Here is a 20,423-nt window from a genome sequence, read left to right on the forward strand (position 1 = left end):
TTCAATGGACTGAAACAGGTCTATATAATGGAAAAAATGACTGCATGTCTACAAATGATGATGGATATATTTTTGCAAAGATGGAGAAGTATTACACTGTATTTAGATATGACCTGAACTAAGACAGGTCATAGAGACTAGTATGGCAAGTTAATGTAACTTAAATGTAACCTGCCCCTGCTACCTTATGTATAAAAGTTTCCTCCGCAAAGAAAATGCATTGATGACAGTATTTTTTATTGAATTATTTATTATTATTATTATTATTATAAATGTTGGGGAAAAAATGATACTTATAAACATGAAACTAACCGCCAGTAGGTGGCAGTAAGTGTTCATCTTAATTAGTGAGCCATGGAGTCATTTGTTCAAATGGCTGATTCAATCAAGAATGAGGCAGTTGTTTATGAATAGGTCATTGAATCTTTAACAGATTCAAGACACTGAATAACTCAGTAATAAAAACACTGTTGAGTGTTGCTGTAAGTTGCGCTATGGTTCTGCTGTGATCTTTAATTGCAACTATTTTGGCTGCTGAAACAGAACAAAAACAGTTAATAATGCATCTAAAATGTAAGTGACTTACTATTAACTACTTATTTATTGAACTATCGTATGAAATCAGTGTCACATTTTCAATCATGATGGTATTCAGGAAGACAGCATTCTTGGTCATGTGATGTTGCTTAACTTTATCATACGTAACAAATAAAACTCCTCATTTTGAATTTTTACCGCAGTATGTTAACTGAGTTTCTCAACAGCGCACCTCGTTACTGTCAGTACATTGATCCTCTTACCACTATCGATCGCCATTTGCACTAAATGTAATAAAATCATTCTCAGAGTCATTCTAACCTAGTTATTGTTTTGTTACTGACGATTTAATCAGGCTACTTGATATAGACGTTTTAACACAGGCTACTCCTCCGGTTGGGCAAGTAAAATTCTCTTTCACTTGTCACTGTACACACTGAATATGCATTAAATTAGTAATTGATTAATTTAGTTGATTGTTCAAAGCTCAGCATTTGAGAGGCACTTTATGCATTTTGATGAACTGGATACCTGCAACCGTGGAGGTTTGCTTTGAGAATGGGTCATTCTGGAATGGATCACCTACAACAAACAAAAAGAAAGAAGGAGATGTGTTTAGTAGGCATTGCAAAGGCTTCAAAAGCGTGGCCTCACAAATGTGCCACACAACAGGAGTTTGAAATTAAACAGGAATGAATTTACTTATTGCCATGGTGAACCCCAAATGATCAACTAAACGGTTAGGATAGCATCAAGACCCTTCGCTGAGGAAGAGAAGTATTTCAAAGAGATAGATTAAAGAAAATACTCAACCAACCTTTGAATGGGTCTGTTTTAAATGGGTCTTCAGACTGGAAGGGGTCCGTGTGCATCTCTTGAGGGGCGCTGTTAAACACAGCGGTCTTCACTTTGAAAGGGTCCTCCTGTAATGAGTTTAAATAACATTAGTCGAGAGTGTTTTCTTTCTGGAAGACATTGTAGAAACCTTGTCACATTCATTTTTTTAGTTGATTATGACTTAGGATTCTAGTTTTTGTTTAAGTGTGCGAAGTAGGCCAACACTATGTTAGAGGTCCAGCCGAAAATATTCAGCTCAAATGAGAAAAGATGGAAAGCACTAACTCACTAGAGAAAAAGTACTTGAAATAAGAACCCCAAAGTATAAATTTCAGTCATTTTGTGCCTACAATTTGTAGTTTAAGCCAGCACCTCAGCTGCTCCAAATAACATAAGAAGCTCTGTTAACAGTGCTGGGTTTCCAAATTGTACCTTTGCATGCAAGGCATAATTCAGAAAGAAAAGCAAGTTCTCCATCAGAAACCAGAGAATGTCAACTAGAATTCAATCGCAATCACATGAGGTTCATGCTTGTTCAAAAATGTTCTGGTTATTGAGCTTAATTTAGAAAAACACTAAATGTTATAAGAGACAGTGTGAAAATATACAATATCTCACAGAAGTTAGTACATCCCTCACATTTTTGTAAATATTTTATTATATCTTTTCATGTGACAACACTGAAGAAATGACACTTTGCTACAACGTTAAGTAGTGAGTGTACAGCTTGTATAAATGTGTAAATTTGCTGTCCCCTCAAAATAACTCAACACACAGCCATTAATGTCCAAACCGCTGGCCACAAAAGTGAGTACACCCCTAAGTGAAAATGTCCAAATTGGGCCCAAAGTGTCAATATTTTGTGTGGAAATTCTGTCAATTAGTACTCACCCTCATGCCGTTCCACACCCGTAAGACCTTTGTTAATCTTCGGAACACAAATTAAGATATTTTAGTTTAAATCCGGTGACTCAGTGAGGCCTCAATAGGGAGCAATGACATTTCCTCTCTCAAGATCCATAAAGGTACTAAAAATATATTTAAATCGGTTCATGTGAGTACAGTGGTTCAATATTAATATTATAAAGCGACGAGAATATTTTTGGAGCGCCAAAAAAACCCCAAAAAATGACTTATTTAGTGATGGCCAATTTCAAAACAATGCTTCAGGAAGCATCAGAGCACAGATGAAAGACTCATGGCTGTATTAGATCAAAAGGGTGATTCTACTAAATACTGAACAAAGAGTCTGAATACTTAGAACCATGTGATATTTCAGTTTTTCTTTTTTAATAAATCTGCAAAAAATGTCAACAATTCTGTGTTTTTCTGTCAATATGGGGTGCTGTGTGTACATTAATGAGGAAAAAAAATGAACTTAAATGATTTTAGCAAATGGCTGCAATATAACAAAGAGTGAAAAATTTAAGGGGGTCTGAATACTTTCCGTACCCACTGTATATAAGCTGTACACTCACTACTTTACTAAAGTGTCATTTATTCAGTGTTGCCACATGAAAAGATATAATAAAACATTTACAAAAATGTGAGGGGTGTAATCACTTCTGTGAGATACTATAAGTATAAACAATCATAAAAAAATTGTTATTTTCATCAAACCATATTATAGATGCGTCGTCAGATATGAGATGAACTGCGGTGCAAGTGTGCCGAACTGCGTGTGGAGAACGGTACGGTTCAATTTTTTTTTTTACAAAGAACCGTTTAACCTCTAATGAAAAAATCTGATTTATAAATTGTGATTAAATTACATACAGAAAGCGATCAAAAAATGCTCCCTACAATGGCTGAAGCTGTCAATCACATAGCACGAGTTCATCTGGACCAAAACTGCCATTATAATGAATGATGCTGTTACACTGCACAACGAAGCTCTTAGGCTGATGTTACTGTTTTCACATCATGTTTGCAGTTAGTTGTGGTGAAAGCATTTCGTGAGAGTGCAGGAATCGAGTTACAACGATGAGATCACTGCATTCACGCGATCAACAGACTTTCATCTGCTCAATGCTCATCACTGCAACCTTTCATGTAGTGCTGGGCAGTTTGACCATGTTTTTTTTTTTTTAAGATTCTGACGGTTTCACGGTATATTACGTTTTTTTTTCCACTGGACCTTTATTATATTTTACTGTCAGGAGTGCAGGGAATATATATTATATAAATATTGTAAGAACAAAAAATTTTATTTTTTAAAAAATAGTTTAAAAAATTTAATCAAATCATTTCATTAAGCTAACAATTTAGTTTAAAATGTAATCAAATGAATTTATTTAATTAAATTAATAATAATAATAGTAATTCTAAGTAAGCTACATTTTTACTGTGCAATTTCTGTCATTTCTATGAAGACCTTTGAGTTCGTGTTTTAATAAACTATCATTATTATTATCTCTATTATCGAAGTACACTATTTTACAATAGTAATATTTCTGTTACCTCAAGTTATACAGAACTTTGACAGGGTCGTGAAGACCTTTGGCTTCCTGTGTATATGATACAACAAATGTCGATAGTTTTATCAAATTAAACGGTGAAATATTCATAAAGTGACAGAGCAGCTCTGTAGATAAGGTTCATGTGTGTATGTATAGTGAGTGAGACAGCAGACACTGAAATCATCGCGAGCGTCACGTGTGCTTCAGTATGTATAGTACACGAAAATGCGGCGGTCATTCATACGGATTTCAATAGTCGTCTTTTTTAACTTTAATATTCAGACACTAGTCCGTATCGATATCTGATTCATTGTATTCATTGTACTTTTGATTTATTCATCCACAAATTCTGTGACGTTCCGCTTTATACAGTAAGGCCACGTTCACACAGCAGCAGAATACGGTTGTCAGTGCTGTATTTGAGTCCTTAATATGGTTATTTATTGTTATTTATGGGAGTGACAACCACATTCTATAACAGAACTCACACCCGTAAATTTCAGGACTGACAACCACATTCTCAGACGTGAACGGAACCGGACTAGACAACTAGTTGTCTGTCACATCATACAGTGCGAGAGAGCTGCAATGATAAGGGGTTTTGTGTGTGGTTTCGCTTTCAGTACTTATAGCGACGGAGATATGAGCTGTGTGTCATCTTAATGTGTTAGATCGAGTTACTGTTCTCCACCGGAGCGGCTCCCGTCAGTTTTGTGTCTCTTTGTGCAATTCAAATGCTGTGTCATGCGCGAGATGCAGCAAAGGACGTGAGGCGCGAATGCAACGGTTAAAGACTCCAGCTAGCGCATGTTTACATTGATGCTGCTGTCGGTTAATTAAGTTTTGATGAATTAACTCACGGTTCAAATGGTATCTTGTCATGTCAAAAGTGATAAGACTTCACTGTTGTTATGGTTACTAGTAAGAGAATACAGGCTTGACTCTCGTAGCACGTTCATACAGACAGTGTTTGAGAAGCTACTGTAAGATGCTGTGTGAACGGAACATTTCAAGACTCACACCTGTAAGTAAATGCAGTTGTCAATCTCAAAAACTGATAGTGCAAACGCGGCCTAAATTCTTGTGACTAGATTCTGTGATTTTGTCCGTGTTTTCAGCATTGCGGAAAACATGTCTCTACATGGTATTTGCAGTATTAAAGAGAGTTAGTTTTGTGACTTATTTATTGTTGTGTTATAAAGTTGTTCCCATTAGTGTAAGAAGGGTCTGCAGTTAATAGAAGTCCACTCTCTATACACTCTACATAGCGCTTCATGGCCATTGAATAGATAGATGTTTCTGTATGGCAGTTTTTGAAAAATACTTATCGGTCTCGAAATTGAAACTGGTTTACTGTATGAACCGGTTTACGGCCCAGCACTACTTTCATGTGATGGGAAAAGATCTACATATTATAAGGATATAATCAACAATTTTCAGGATTCGTTATTCTAATGAATTTGTTAAAGCTGCAGTCCGCGATTTTTGGCCCTCTAGCAGTTAAAAAACAGAACTGCACGCGTCTTGTGGAAGAACATTGTAGCCAGTAGTGTTGTCACGATACCAAAATTTTGACTTTGACGCGATACCCAACTTAAATATCATACCGATACCGATACTTAAATGATACTATGGCAAAAACCTAAAACAGCAGCAAAAGTAAATAAATAACATATGACAGAACTTCTTTCTTCACCAGTGTGCAGGCTGATACTTCTGGATTTGAGCTTAATTGCCATGAAGTTAGTTAGTTTTAATATAATTTTTAATGTTTAGTATTATCATGCTCAATAATATTGTAAATTATTTGCTGTTGTACTTTTTTTATACATTTAGGTGTTTTTGACAGTAAGATTATGGTAAAAATTATATTACTGTAAATAATTAAAGCAATGTTATTAAAGCATAAATTGGTTTAAAATAACTGTATATACCCTTCACATATTTATGTAATTTTAAATTAATTTTATTTTTGCTTTGTGGTGTCCATGGGCTTGCCCTGGCTGTCGGCAATGTAAGCAAAATAATGCCATATTTCGCTTCGTGCATCTGCTTTCTCATCAATTTGTAGACGGTCTGCAAGAGCACCTGTATTTGCAACCATACCTCTCGTTTCATCACCATAAAAGCTGTTGCGCAGCTGAGAGGAATAAACGCACTCAATGAGCCTTAGAAGCAGCGCGCTGCGTGCACACTGCCCCCTGCTGTCGCACATTAGGAAATACAGCTGGCACTCAAAGTACTGGTACTAATAAAATGAAGAAACGGACCGTTTTTAAAAGCAGGGTATCGTGATACCTTTCTAGTACCGGTATATCGTGCAACACTAGTAGCCAGAGCTACTTTTCTCTGTGTATGTCTATGGCGAGCCATGCAGTTACAGTGATACTCTGATGTTTTTAAAATATTCACGAGTCAAGTCTGAAGTCATTTCAGGTCGAGTCCGAGTCAAGTCTGAAGTCATTAAAATGTGACTCGAATCCGAGTCACTAACTCGAGTGCCCATCTCTGCCTTTAACAACTACTTAACTATTTATAAGCAGTAATAAGGGATTAATTAAGGCAAAAGTCATAGTTAATAGTGATAATTGGACCCTAAAATAAATACCCTATAAAATAAAAAATAAATAATAATATCCTATAAAATATTTTTTTTTGTTGTAAATGCAAATATATATATATATATATATACATATTATAAATGTATATAAATATATATTTACAAAAAATAATAATGTAATAAAATAAACTTGCATTAATTTTGGTACTACTATTAATGCTGTATGGAATTACAAACCCGATTCCAAAACAGTCGGGACACTGTACAAATTGTGTAAAAATAAAGGAATGCAATAATTTACAAATCTCATAAACTTATTGTGGCGAGGGGGGCGTGGTTCAGCGAAGTCTGCAGCGGGAGAGAGAGGCAGCAGACAAGCGGTGAGTGAGTGGGTTAAATGCAAATGATGAACACCTGTCTCTTGTTTCAGTAATAGAGGGTATGCGTTGACGTCACTTTCCCGCCGAAAACGCGCTCCCTCAGCTGGACTGAGTGGCAAAAGAACCTGCTGCGTGACTGGATTTAATAGGGGAAACTGCGAAAAAAAGCGACTAAAACTAACGAATTAGACTAAAGGTTGGAATTGAATGTGTTCCTTACAACTTGTCAAATAAACCTAATCCATGGATATTGATATGCAGCCAGGAGTCGTGTTTCCTGACATTTATATGTGCCTGATTTCGACGGTGGGGAAATACATAAAGCAAATCTCCCTGTGAATATTTTATATAACTTCAATACAGGTAGATTTAAATTAGCGTAATCACTTATATCAATGTTATATCATCATATTGTCCAGCCCTAAAACGTGATAGTTTTATAATATATATTTTTTGTCAGTGTTGTTTATTTAAAAACACCCAATTATGCAGAATATAAGATCGAAAATATTTAATTGATAAGTTGTCAACACAATATAACAATACAATATATACGGTATGATTTTAATCCAACATTTTGACACAAAATGATAACTGCAAATCCATGTTTCTCTGCTGGAGTCCAGCTGTTTCTGTGAATTGCAGTGATCCATTTGCTTTTTTTCTGTTGCATTCTGCATTTTTTAAAATATATACCTCAGGTTTTGTGTCAAAGAAATTTGTACAGTCAATCACAAAGCGTTTTCCCGTTTTGAATGTGTTTTGTGTGTTTTTCGCGACATTCACGCTGAAAGCCAATGCTGCCGCTCAGTCTTTTGCCTCTCAGTCACGTCACTTGCATACCCTCTATTGCCGTGGAGAGAGTACATAACGCCAGGAGAAACAGGAGTGGCCGAAAGAGAGAAAGACTACTGACTGCTAACCTCCTGGATGCTGGAAACTGTGTGTTGGAGTTGTTTTATGTTACGAGATTTGACCATTTTGTGCCTGTCTGCACACCTGTTTTTGTTATTTTGAATGACAATAAAGCAGTCAGTAGTCAAGCTGACCCTGTCCTCTTCCTTCCTGACATGACTACACTTATATTTTATTCACAATAGAATATAGATAACATATCAAATGTTTAAAGTGAGACATTTTGAAATGTCATGCCAAATACTGGCTCATTGTGGATTTCATGAGAGCTACACATTCCAAAAAAGTTGGGACAGGTAGCAATAAGAGGCCAGAAAAAGTTAAATGTACATATAAGGAACAGCTGGAGGACCAATTTGCAACTTATTAGGTCAACTGGCAACATGATTGGGTATAAAAAGAGCCTCTCAGAGTGGCAATGTCTCTCAGATTCAAGATGGGCAGAGGATCACCAACTCCCCCAATGCTGCAGCGAAAAATAGTGGAGCAATATCAGGAAGGAGTTTCTCAGAGAAAAATTGTTTTAAGTTATCAGCATCTACAGTGCATAATATCATCCAAAGATTCAGAGAATCTGGAAAAATCTCTGTGCATAAGGGTCAAGGCCGGAAAAACATACTGGATGCCCGTGATCTTCGGGCCCTTAGATGGCACTGCATCACATACAGGAATGCTACTGTAATGGAAATCACAACCTGGGCTCAGGAATACTTCCAGAAAACATTGTCGGTGAACACAATCCACCGTGCCATTCGCCGTTGCTGGCTAAAACTCTACAGGTCAAAAAAGAAGCCATATCTAAACATGATCCAGAAGCGCAGGCGTTTTCTCTGGGCCAAAGCTCATTTAAAATGGACTGTGGCAAAGTGGAAAACTGTTCTGTGGTCAGACGAATCAAAATTTGAAGTTCTTTTTGGAAAACTGGGACGCCATGTCATCCGGACTAAAGAGGACAAGGACAACCCAAGTTGTTATCAGTGCTCAGTTCAGAAGCCTGCATCTCTGATGGTATGGGGTTGCATGAGTGCATGTGGCATGAGCACCTTACACATCTGGAAAGGCACCATCAATGCTGAAAGGTATATCCAAGTTCTAGAACAACATATGCTCCCATCCAGACGTCATCTCTTTCAGGGAAGACCTTGCATTTTCCAACATGACAATGCCAGACCACATATTGCATCAATTACAACATCATGGCTGCGTATAAGAAGGATCCAGGTACTGAAATGGCCAGCCTGCAGTCCAGATCTTTCACCCATAGAAAGCATTTGGCGCATCAGAAAGAGGAAGATGCGACAAAGAAGACCTAAGGCAGTTGAGCAACTAGAAGCCTGTATTAGACAAGAATGGGAGAACATTCCTATTCCTAAATTTGAGCAACTTGTCTCCTCAGTCCCCAGACGTTTGCAGACTGTTATAAAAAGAAGAGGGGATGCCACACAGTGGTAAACATGGCCTTGTCCCAACTTTTTTGAGATGTGTTGATGACATGAAATTTAAAATCAACCTTAAAATGATACATTTTCTCAGTTTGAACATTTGATATGTCATATATGTTGTATTCTGGATAAAATATTGAAATTTGAAACTTCCACATCATTGCATTCTGTTTTTATTCACAATTTGTACAGTGTCCCAACTTTTTTGGAATCGGGTTTGTAGTTCGGATACTATACAACTCAGGGCGCATTCTAAATTTGTGCAGTAAGTTACTACTTTGATGTACTGTGCATTCTAAAAAAAAAAAATCTATTGCCATTCTAATCAAAAAGCTCTGAGAGAAGCCTAAAATACATGAAAATCACAAGAGACATCTCACCATGGCCCCGAAACCTCCGTTTTCCTTTTCTGGGAAGCCTTCGCTCATGTCTGCCAGGTTGGTCATGCTGCCCCCATGGGTCCCGTTCAGAGTGCTGCTATACTGCTCAATGCTCTTACTGATCTCGTGTTGGCTGTCCTGAATCTGGGAGAGTTTGCTCCGTGCCTGCAACATGTACAAACGTCAGCTTTATATGTTACAGGTATAAATGCTTAGCACACTTTTTCTGACATTGTTAAATATAGAAGTGTCAGCCTTTTAATTTATCAAGTAATCAAATTTCCATGAATGCATTTGAAAAAACAGACATCTGTTTGAAAAAAGGGACATTTGTCTCCCCCTAGTGTACACTTTTGGTTCATACATCAAATGCTCCGAAGGCACAACCTGGTTGATCTCATCCTGTGTGGCTTTGAGTGACTTTATGATAGTTTCTAGCTGAATCCTGCCAGCTTGTAGACTCTGCTCTAGCTGCGCTTCCTCCTGCTGCAAGCGGTTCAGGTCAGCCTTGGCCCGGCCCAGCTCTTCCTCTTGGCTCTGCAGGTCCGACTCCTGCGAGTGGATCTGGGTCTGCAGGGATGAGATCTGAACAGAAATAGAGTGGATCAGTTTAACATTCATCAAACATGTAATCTGAGGATCAAGTAAACTGTATTTGTGTTTGTTTTCGCTCACCATTTGTGATTCTTCCTGGCACTTCTGCCGTACGTCATTAAGCATGTCTTCAAGCTTCGCCTTCTGCTGGTCCATCTCCTCCAGTCGGTCCTGAGCATCCTGCTTCTGGGCCTCAAGCTCCTGTAGGCTGGACGTCTCTCGGTCCAGATCATTCTGCATTTCCTGTAAAATAAAACCACATTCAGTTAACAATGAAGCCAACATATAACTTATGCATAGTAAAAGAAATAACATTTAAAAAACAATAGATACCTTTAAATACTAATTATATTACCTTATTGATACCTTATTATATTAATAAAACTCTTAAGATTTCTTTATATTTATAATAGTAAAATATACTTAGAAAAGTATTTTTACTTTAAATATTAATAATACTTTACGGCCCGGTTTCAGAGACAGGGCTTAGCCTAAGCCAGGATTAAGCCTTAGTTCGATTAGGGCAGTTAAGTAGCTTTTATAAACATTCACTAGAAAAAAACATTACTGGTGTGCATCTTGAGACAAAACAATGACACTGACATATTTTAAGATCTGTCAGTACAAGTTACTTTCAGTTGAAAAAGCTCAAACATGCATTTTAGTCTAGCTAGCTAGACTAGCTTAAGCCTTGTCTGTGAAACCAGGGGTTAATATATTTTCCTAATTATAATACAAATAATAAAAAAAAAACATTTAATCTGTGTGACCTCAAAATATATTTGGGAGCATTTGTGCGAGTGCAGATCATTTTTGAGGAGCAACCTGTTTTCACTTTTATCAGAATATTTTCTGTATATTTTTAGTTAAGGTTAATGTTAAGTTATTGGATCTCTATGGAGAAACAGAAACCTCTCAGATTTCATCAAAAAGATTTAATTTGTGTTTTCTGAAGATGAACGAAGGTCTTACGGATGTAGAACGACACGAGGGTGAGTAATAAATGAAAGAATTTTCATTTTTGGAGTGAACTAACCCTTTAAGCTCTTTCTCATATTTTTTTCCTTTGTTTTATATAATGACCACTAGGAGGTCTGCGAGGCATGTTTTCCTTGATTGGTTTCCCTGAAGAGATATAAATTTTTTTGAAACTGAAAGTAAAAGAGTGACGCACATTTGTTGTGTTTACTGTGAAATGACAGTTCTGTGTCTTTATTAAAATCAACACATTAATGATTTATCTTACATCCACCTGCAACCCACCTCGGGGAGACTGCCAAGCACAAGGTGTGGCAAGTGTGTGGCAAGAATTCAGGATCATATATATACACACACACACACACACACACACACACACATTTTAGTTGTGGTGCTCCTAACCTTTTGAAAGTTGGTAGTACCAGTGCTACCAAGTAAAAAAGTTAATTTTGATGTACATTAAAATAGTTTAAGTATATTTTTAATATATTTATCATAGAATAATAATAATAAAAATAAAATTATTTTACATATTATATTAATACTTTAAATATATTTTTAGAATATAATTATGCTAATAATAAAATAATTATTTTAATAATATTTATAATAATTAAAACATTTACTTTTAAATATAATAATAATACTTTAAGTATATTTTTATAATTATTAATATAATTAACTGCTTATTTATTATGAATTATTATTTAAATAATTGCACTGCCAGGTTTACCTGAACCTCTGTGGTTTTGTGTCTGATGGCCTCCTCTGTTTCTCTGATATCTTGTTCCAAAGTGTATTTCTCTCTGTTGAAATAATAATAAAAAAAGAAACACAAAAACCTTTATTAACTGTTGGCAACTAGAAAATATCCCTCATACCTGCCTCCTTAACACACAAAAACCGTCACACACACAAAACAAGAACTGTGACAGCCAAGAGAGGGTTTTACCTGAGTGTATCCCAGTGTGTGAAAGCAAGAGTGCTGCAGCATGAATAAGCAAGTGAAACAAGAGATTTCATAAAAAAAAAACTACACACATTAAACGGACACTGTGAAGAGGGGAAGGAGGTGAGATGAGGATTTGTCAGGGAGAGGGAAACTCATCCACCACCAAGAGCTTTCAGGTACCTTTCCTCTTCCTTTGAAGTGTACATGTGAGCATGAGAGTTATATCAGGCTCATCTATAAGGGAACTGTTCAGAAAAGGACAAATATACTGTTTGGTGTGGTGGGCCGATGAGATAAAATGAGGACAATTAAAATGGGAGGCAAAATGCAGGAAAAAAAGGTGTGCCTCCTCAAAAACTGTAACTACTGTATGTTTAGAAAATTGCAATATTTTGCAGGAAATTTTAATCCAGGTGCAGTTTAAAAAAAAAAGACCAAACTTTTGTGAGGCTAACCCTAAATTTAGCTACAAAGTTATTTAGCAATAACCAATTTCAAGCTAAAAAATAAAAAGTTCTTCAAATATTCACACTTTATGCCATCGTACTTAATGGAAATAGTTAAAAAAATATTGTGTAGTCCATCAGTTGTTGTTTTTTTTGTTTGTTTGATTTTTGCTTTTGTTTTTTGTTTTTTTTGGGTGGGGTCATAGTATGGATTTACATGGAAACATTTACACGTATGGACAGTTATTAAAACACATTGCCAACTTGTTATCACAAGGTCAAGAACATTTAAAAAATTATAAAAATAAAAAAAAAAAACACTTCACACTTTTAATTAATTAATATATTCAACATTAATTAATTATAATTAATATATTTAGCATAGAACTGTTAAATATAACAGTTGTGTAAAAAAAATTACAATGAAAAATGATCAAAGTTGAAAATTCATTGATGAATAGAAAGTTCAAAAGAATCAATCAATTTAATGCATCATTGCTAAATAAAAGTATTAATTTCTTCAATAAATAAATAAAAATTTCTTCCCAAACCTTTGAAGTCTATAATGTCCATAAGCTTTCTATTTCAGATAAATGCTGTTCTCTTGAACATTCTATTGATCAAAGAATCCTGAAAAAAAAAATGTACACAACTGTTTTCAACATTGATAATAATAATAAATGTTTCTTGAGCAACAAATCAGCACATTACAATAATTTCTGAAGGATCATGTGACACTCAAGACTGGAGTAATGATGCTGAAAATTCAGCTTTGCATCACACGAATAAATTACATTTTAAAATATATACAAATAGAAAACAGTTATTTTAAACTGTAATTTTTTTGTGCTAAATATTTTTTGTGGAAACGGTGATTTTTTTTCTAGATCCTTTGATTAGTAGAAAGTTTTTAAAAAACTGAATTTATTTAAAATATAAATACTGTGTGAGATTATAACTGTTGGTAATGTCACTAACCCATGACAACTTTTTTTTTTTTGGAAATTCAAATATTTCCCAGAGCACCTTTACATGCCAGTGTATTATATTACCTCTGCAGCTGTGCGATCTCCTGACTTATATCGTCCAGTTCTTTAATCCCAGTGAACTCGCCTGAACCCACGGAGCTGGAGCTGTCCTGTATGGGGAGGAGGGTAAAGCAAATAATGTCAGTCCTGCTGCATTTGAACCACACATAAACACAGCACCACACAAACAGAAGGGTAAAGAACAGCAAGGAGCCACCACACAGGAGCAGAGACGAGCTTGTCTTCCACCTCTGATGCTTAAAACATGGGGAAGTCAAGACACGGCACCATTTCACAGCACTGGATCTCTCACAAATGCTTTCCAATTCAACGTCTCGGCTAACAGAAAATCGAAAGCATTTGTTTAGTCTTTTTCTAAACGTTACCTACCCATAACTTGAACATTATTGCCTGATTTTAGCCAGCGAATAACAGCATAAAACATCAGCAGCATTGAAACGTGGATGGAAAGGAACAGAAGATTGTTTGGTAAGAAATTCGGCTTGCGTTTGTGATGTTAGTGGCTCTCTTGATGTATTGTGAATGACTACAGTTTGATCTACTAAACGTTTAGGGTTTGAAATCCTAACTGAAGAAATACGACAAATGCTACTTAAGTGGAAATACATGGAATGAAAGAACAAGAGAGAGAGAGAGAGAGAAAAAGGCTGTTTACCCGGCGCATCTCGCTCAGTGCAGCCATCTCAGAGCCCACTGGTGTCATATATCCTGACAGACTCTGAAAAAAAAAACAGGAAGCTCTTCAAATAAGGGACAAAACTATGTGCTGCTTCACATAAACCCATTAAAGCAAGCATAAATCTGTATAGTGCTCAGTCATTTCATTTCAATTATAAACTTATATTGTTTCAGTTCACATTGCCCATTCATTTTACATACTGAAGACATACTGTAGGTGGGTAAATCTCAAAAATATTGGTCAAGAAAATATTTGATCTGAAATTGCATTTTGCATAAGGAAAATGAAAACTAGGATCACTTCCTCTGGGATTCAAACTCACAACCTTTCACCCACGATGAGCGCATATTTGTAAACATGCTAATGTGACTTACAGGTCCCGGTGTGCTGCGTTCAGATGGTGGGATCATGTCAGGAGTCAAAGTTTGTGGAGGGTCCAAGCCTTTGCTCACTTTCTGCTGAATGAGATGCATGGCCAAGGAGAACTGCTCACGTGTGAGTTTGCCCATTTGCCTGGTGTCCGCCAAAGACCTGACGAAGACAACAGAGGAAGCGTTGAATGTGGCGATCACAACAGCAAGAGTGAAGAAAAATCAAAAGCACATTTTAAATTGTACCAAATATGTGCCAGGAGGTTCTGAGGAAGGCCGGACTGCATGAAGATATCTTTAACTTCATGGCCGCTGACGAAGCCATCGAGATCAGTGTCTGTTTTGAGGAAGATGTCATCATAGCGCCCTCTGTCTGCAACTGGTACCACCCAGTTTACTGAATGCTGATGATAGAGTTAAATCATCAGACCCTCTTCAATTCTTCTTTACAACAGCAACATGAAAACACAGCAAAAATACCTGTGATGATTTGAGGGTGTGTTTTGGGGACAAACTCCCAGCGCTGTTGAGAGAGTTCATGCTGCCGTGAGAGGGGGTCGAACGCAGACTGTCTTTAGGTGGCGGTGGGCTGCCTGGTAACACTGGCACCATGTTGGACAGAGACGCTGAGGACTTCTTCCTTTTAGATGGAGGGATGAGAGAAGAGGGCAGGACGGAGGGCACGGGCTCCTTCTCCAGGGCACGGTACACCAGATGCATAGCCTGGACAAAAGTGCAAGAATTTTACATCATTATGCCGTTTTAACACTTTTTTTAAAATATCAATTTAAATACATATTTATACATATATATTAATGTATATAGTAAGCAGTATGCAATGAATGTGCGTATGTGTGTATACTGCATACTATTTACAGCATTTTTTATTTTTAATAATATATAATAATGAATGTGAAAAGGAGTGCATTGCATCGCAGTATTTAGTATTCCTCACAGTTATATGGCATGCTGGATGTTTTGCCAAATTTAGTATGCATCTCATGCATGTAAAAAAAATCTGCACACTTCACACAATAAGCTTAAATAGCTATATGTGTCATGTTTGGAGAGAGCAGGCAGAGGCAAGGATGTAAGCGCACAGAGTGCATTTAATAAACAAACACAAATAAATCTAAAACTGAGAAACACTTGGAACACAGGAAGCTAGTGATGTTACGTTCTGTGCCGAGGCTTCGGAGCGTGTGTCGAGAAATCCTGGAAGCTTTCAGTGAAGTGCGTATCGAGGCTTGTATCGCTTTAGACCAATGATGTTCAAAGCCTAGCTTCTACATGACTGGTTCAGGATGCGGTTCGAATCTTGGCGCGACATTTTGACAGATATATAAACCTATGGGATTCCCTCAAAATGTGTTGGTTTTAGAATAATAATATAGTCCCTCCTGCCAATTATGACCAAATAATTTATTTAAACACATTTAATAGTCCCATTCATTTAAAGCCAATACATTTATTATACAGTTATGTTATATACAATCATCATATAAATAGATTAGTCTATGTGGATATTGATTTTTTTCTTCACTGTTATTTCTAAGCCTTAACTGGCGCAAAATAAAGTGTATCACAGATCACATCAGGTCATCTGTAATGTATCTGCTTGTTTACACACTTGTCCACCAGGTGGTATTGTGAGCAAATGAAGCCTCAAGAAATGAACCCTTTTGTGAACGACTTGGCTGAAAAGCTTCAATGCTTCATGAGGCTTCATCTCGCCATCACTACAGGAAGCACAGAGAGCATGTAAACACAGGAAACACCAAACATAGACTGACAAACCACAAGAGCAACACAAGGGCTATATATACACAGGGGCAAACAAGATAACGAGTGAACAAGACACACCTGGTGAGACTAATCAACAGGGAAAACTACAAAGGACTACAAACATGGCACACAAGACAGGAAATATAACGAAAGTTCCAAAACATGCACAGGTAGTATTTGATAGTATGTAGTATGCTATGAGTATGATTTTATTATAGCACAAAAATAATTACTCACCACTGCAAACTCATCTTTGTCCAAGTGTCCGTCTTTGTCTATGTCACTCAAATCCCACACCTGATCAGACAGTCATATAATAATGATATTTTTATATTATTAAATTTGTGTACATACTAATATATATATATATATATATATATATATATATATATATATATATATATATATATATATATATATATATATATGAAGAGTTTGGTTCCAAAACGCAATAACTCCATTTTGATTAATTTGAGTAAAAAGTTGTTTTCTTTACCAAGAAAGTGGCAAGATAAAAAACACTATTTTCTGTTTCAAACTTTCACATAGCATCTTTTGGTTATAAAAACATTAAAAATTCAAATCTACATTATGATTTTAAAAAGTTTATTATAAAAACGTAATATTTTTTTCCCAAAATGCAATAAATCCATGACACTTTTTTTTTCAAAATGCAATTAATCCATCAATATAAAAGTTATTTTTTCAAATTGAAAATACACAACAAAGTAAGTTGATTCACATATATGACAGAGTCTAAAATTTGCCAATATTTATCTTATATAGACATTTTACTAAAAATAGGCTACATTCAGCCGTCGCTCCCAAAATGAAATTAACGGGTTATGTTAATGTTATAAATCATTTGTCATTACCGATTAACGAGTATCTGGCGCCACCGCACGGTTAAATAAACGCATTTGCCAAATACATTGGTATTAAAAAACGGTTTTTAAAAAAGCCTTTAATATTTACATTGGGTGGAATGGTGCGATGTGATTGGTTGAGCGGATATATCGCGTTCTGCAGAAAAAGGAGACTGGCGTTTGTCGCGTTTTGGAAAGAAAGGGAGAAAACATGACAGAATAACATGACGGATATCGCATTTTGCACAAAATTAATAAATGACTTTTCAATACCGACCAGATGCAATACTGATTTTGGCAGAAACTCAATTTTTCTGAAAATGGCGTTTATCGTGTTTTGGAACCAAACTCTTCATATATATATATATATATATATATATATATATATATATATATACATACAATAATAGTAGTAATTTAAAAGTAATGTTTTAATTATGTATTAACTAATGCAAATTACTTTTTCCCATTTATAGACTGACATCTCTCCTGCCCCCATGTTGAGAGAAATCAGGAGTAAGAGGCAAAGGTGTTGTGTGCGCTTTGTATTCCTCAAAATGAATTAAACAATGAAATGCAAACTCTGAACGTTACACAAACCTGTAATAATTAAATAATTATTAAATAATTAAATAACACAAATATACTTTATGTATTTAATCTGACTTTATTAACCAGTGTCTTTGCTGCTGACCTTCGATGATCCAATTCAACCATACTAATAAGCAAAAATGACTAGGGCTGCAACAACGATTGATAAAATTGATAATGTCATTATCGATTGGTCACGTCTGCCCACCATGCACATAAAACCTCCACAGTCGAGTCAAATTACAGCACTGAATAACATATCATTGGACAAAATGCATCTAAAAATAGTGAAGGAAACAGAGTGAGCTGCTGCGGCAAAGATACGTCATCCAAGCTGCCCAAAACATGAGAATTCTTTATTTTAGGCTTCAAGCTAATGCATTAGCGTAGGCTAATGTTTGACATGGCTTGTCAGGCCCTTTGACAGATGATGATATGTTTCCTCAGCGCAAAACTTTAATTTCACAGTTATATCATTATTTGTAAATGTTACAAATTCACACGAGTATTTCCATTTTTTATGAAGGCTCATCCTGACAGTCTGCGTTAAACTTCAGACATTACTATTTTTTTTTAAGTACCTATTTGAATTTTACCTTTCCAAGAACATCCACAGGAAGTTTGGAGTTTATAAGTACTGGTCTGACCTTCTCACCGGACAGTAATCCATTCACTGGGGCAAGACTTTCAAAAATACCATCAAATTTACTCTTCTCTTCAGGCTGAAAAATAAACAAAGAGGATTTAGGATAAATATTCATAAAAAGCTTTTGCAATATGCAGTAAAATAACCAATAACCAATCAAGATAACTTACCCGCACTGCCCAGTGGCTCTCACTGGTTGACGTCACAGAACTCAGTGACGGGCTGCTGTGGTCCTTCTAGACCAAAAATGAGAAAATCTCTGAGTTCATACTGCCTGGAAAATAATGATTTCAACCCTAAACCCTGAGACTTACAAATTTTGGAGGTGGAACGGGAAGGTTTATACTTGAAAGGCTGATGTCGTGCCCACTCTGCGCACAGGCCACAAGTCGCAGAGCAACGTAAAATCCCTGATAAAACAAAACAGGATCAAGTTAGCATTAGTTTCTGATCCTGACTGATGCTCTTAAAAACTATGATACTTTTACCTGTTTATCCAAGAAACCTTTGCCATCTGGATCAGCCAAATCCCAGATCTGAGAATAGACAGTAGATAATTATGGATTATGAATATCCAAGTATCATTTCAGAAGAACTTTAGCATTGATTTATCCAAACACCAACCTTTCCTAATGTGATGTCTGGCAGGCCTGATTTCTTCAAGAACAAGGCAGCCTCTGTAGGTCCAACCCTCCCAGTGTTTCCCGGGTCAACCTTTAAAAAAACACACATAAATGAGGGAGAAATGTGGTTATTGTTGCAACAAAGACTGATATATTTAAAAAAAAGAGATCACTATGATACAGTGTACAAAATTAGAACAGAATTATAGCTTTACCTGTCTGTAAAAGTTCTCATATACAGGGTTCCCGCTCGACAGCTAGGAAAAATAAACTTTATGATTAAATAAATTCAATTATGGTATATGGCAAATATGCCTAATTATTGAGTATTTAAATATTATTTTACTGTTATGTAATTATGTAATTGTTAAAGGGATTGTTCGCCCAAATATGATAAATATATACCCAAATAAATTCTGCCATAATTTATGTTACATTTAAGTTGTTCTTAACTTTTATGAAGTTCTTTCTTCTGTTGAAGAATATATTTTGAAGAATGTTGGTAACCAAACAGTTTCTAGTCCCCATTGACTTCCATAGTATTTTTTTTTTCATACTACGTAAGTTAATGCGGGCCAGCATCTGTCTGGTTACCAACATTCTTCAAAATATCTTCTTGTGTGTTTATGAATTTATGAAGGTTAAGAACAACTTGTGGGTGAGTGGATGATGACAATTGTGGGTGAACCATCCATCCCTTTAACTAAAGCTGTTAAAATGAAAGCAAAATTGAAATAAAATAAAATAAAATAAAATAAAATAAAATAAAATAAAATATAACTATTAGAATCAAAACCTAAACTTAAGAATGTTAAACTGTTGCCTTGGTAATTAAACGTAAGTACTAAAATAACTAAAACTAAACTGAAATAAAAAATAAATGAAAGCCAAATATATATATATATATATATATATATATATATATATATATATATATATATATATATATATATAATAAAAATAAAAAAACGACAAAAGCACATAACAATATTAAGACTTTACCTAAAATTACAATGAAGTAAAAATATAAAGGTAAAAGTTCATTCAAATAGCATATAAATAATATTAAAATACCACTGAAAACGCAATATAATAATAATACTATATGTATTTTTTTGTATTTATTCTAATATGTGTTGTGCACATAACTATATTTACTATTCCATTTAATCCATTACAATTCATAAAGCAGGCAGTACAGTGAGATTACTGATGCTCACTAATTCTCATCACCGCTAAGCTAAACTAGCGGTCCAACACCCATTACAACATGACTTAATATATATGCATTACAGTGTTGTTCAATATAATTTAGCAGCTTTTATTATTGTAC

General features: G+C 35.5%; 1 protein-coding gene across 6 annotated transcripts in view; it reads right to left on the reverse strand.

Moving 5' to 3' along the window:
* eps15l1a (epidermal growth factor receptor pathway substrate 15-like 1a) overlaps positions 1-20,423 on the reverse strand; it is a 35,033-nt gene that overhangs the window by 14,148 nt on the left and 462 nt on the right. For all 6 annotated transcript variants that reach the window (XR_010896067.1, XM_067396020.1, XM_067396019.1 and 3 more), the window contains exons 2-19: positions 19,306-19,347; positions 19,092-19,181; positions 18,956-19,003; positions 18,782-18,877; positions 18,638-18,703; positions 18,418-18,543; positions 16,602-16,661; positions 15,060-15,302; positions 14,826-14,983; positions 14,583-14,739; positions 14,185-14,247; positions 13,533-13,618; positions 11,816-11,888; positions 10,186-10,347; positions 9,898-10,095; positions 9,511-9,675; positions 1,355-1,460; positions 1,069-1,119 (exon numbers count right to left, since the gene is read on the reverse strand). Coding sequence is in view for 5 of the 6 variants with exons in the window: in XM_067396020.1 (XP_067252121.1) it covers positions 1,069-1,119; positions 1,355-1,460; positions 9,511-9,675; positions 9,898-10,095; positions 10,186-10,347; positions 11,816-11,888; positions 13,533-13,618; positions 14,185-14,247; positions 14,583-14,739; positions 14,826-14,983; positions 15,060-15,302; positions 16,602-16,661; positions 18,418-18,543; positions 18,638-18,703; positions 18,782-18,877; positions 18,956-19,003; positions 19,092-19,181; positions 19,306-19,347 (1,990 nt within the window). In the remaining variant the exon portion in view is untranslated. The remainder of the gene's footprint in view (positions 1-1,068; positions 1,120-1,354; positions 1,461-9,510; positions 9,676-9,897; positions 10,096-10,185; positions 10,348-11,815; positions 11,889-13,532; positions 13,619-14,184; positions 14,248-14,582; positions 14,740-14,825; positions 14,984-15,059; positions 15,303-16,601; positions 16,662-18,417; positions 18,544-18,637; positions 18,704-18,781; positions 18,878-18,955; positions 19,004-19,091; positions 19,182-19,305; positions 19,348-20,423) is intronic.

The sequence above is a fragment of the Chanodichthys erythropterus genome, chromosome 10 (genome assembly GCF_024489055.1).
Source record: "Chanodichthys erythropterus isolate Z2021 chromosome 10, ASM2448905v1, whole genome shotgun sequence".
NCBI classification, from domain to species: domain Eukaryota; kingdom Metazoa; phylum Chordata; class Actinopteri; order Cypriniformes; family Xenocyprididae; genus Chanodichthys; species Chanodichthys erythropterus.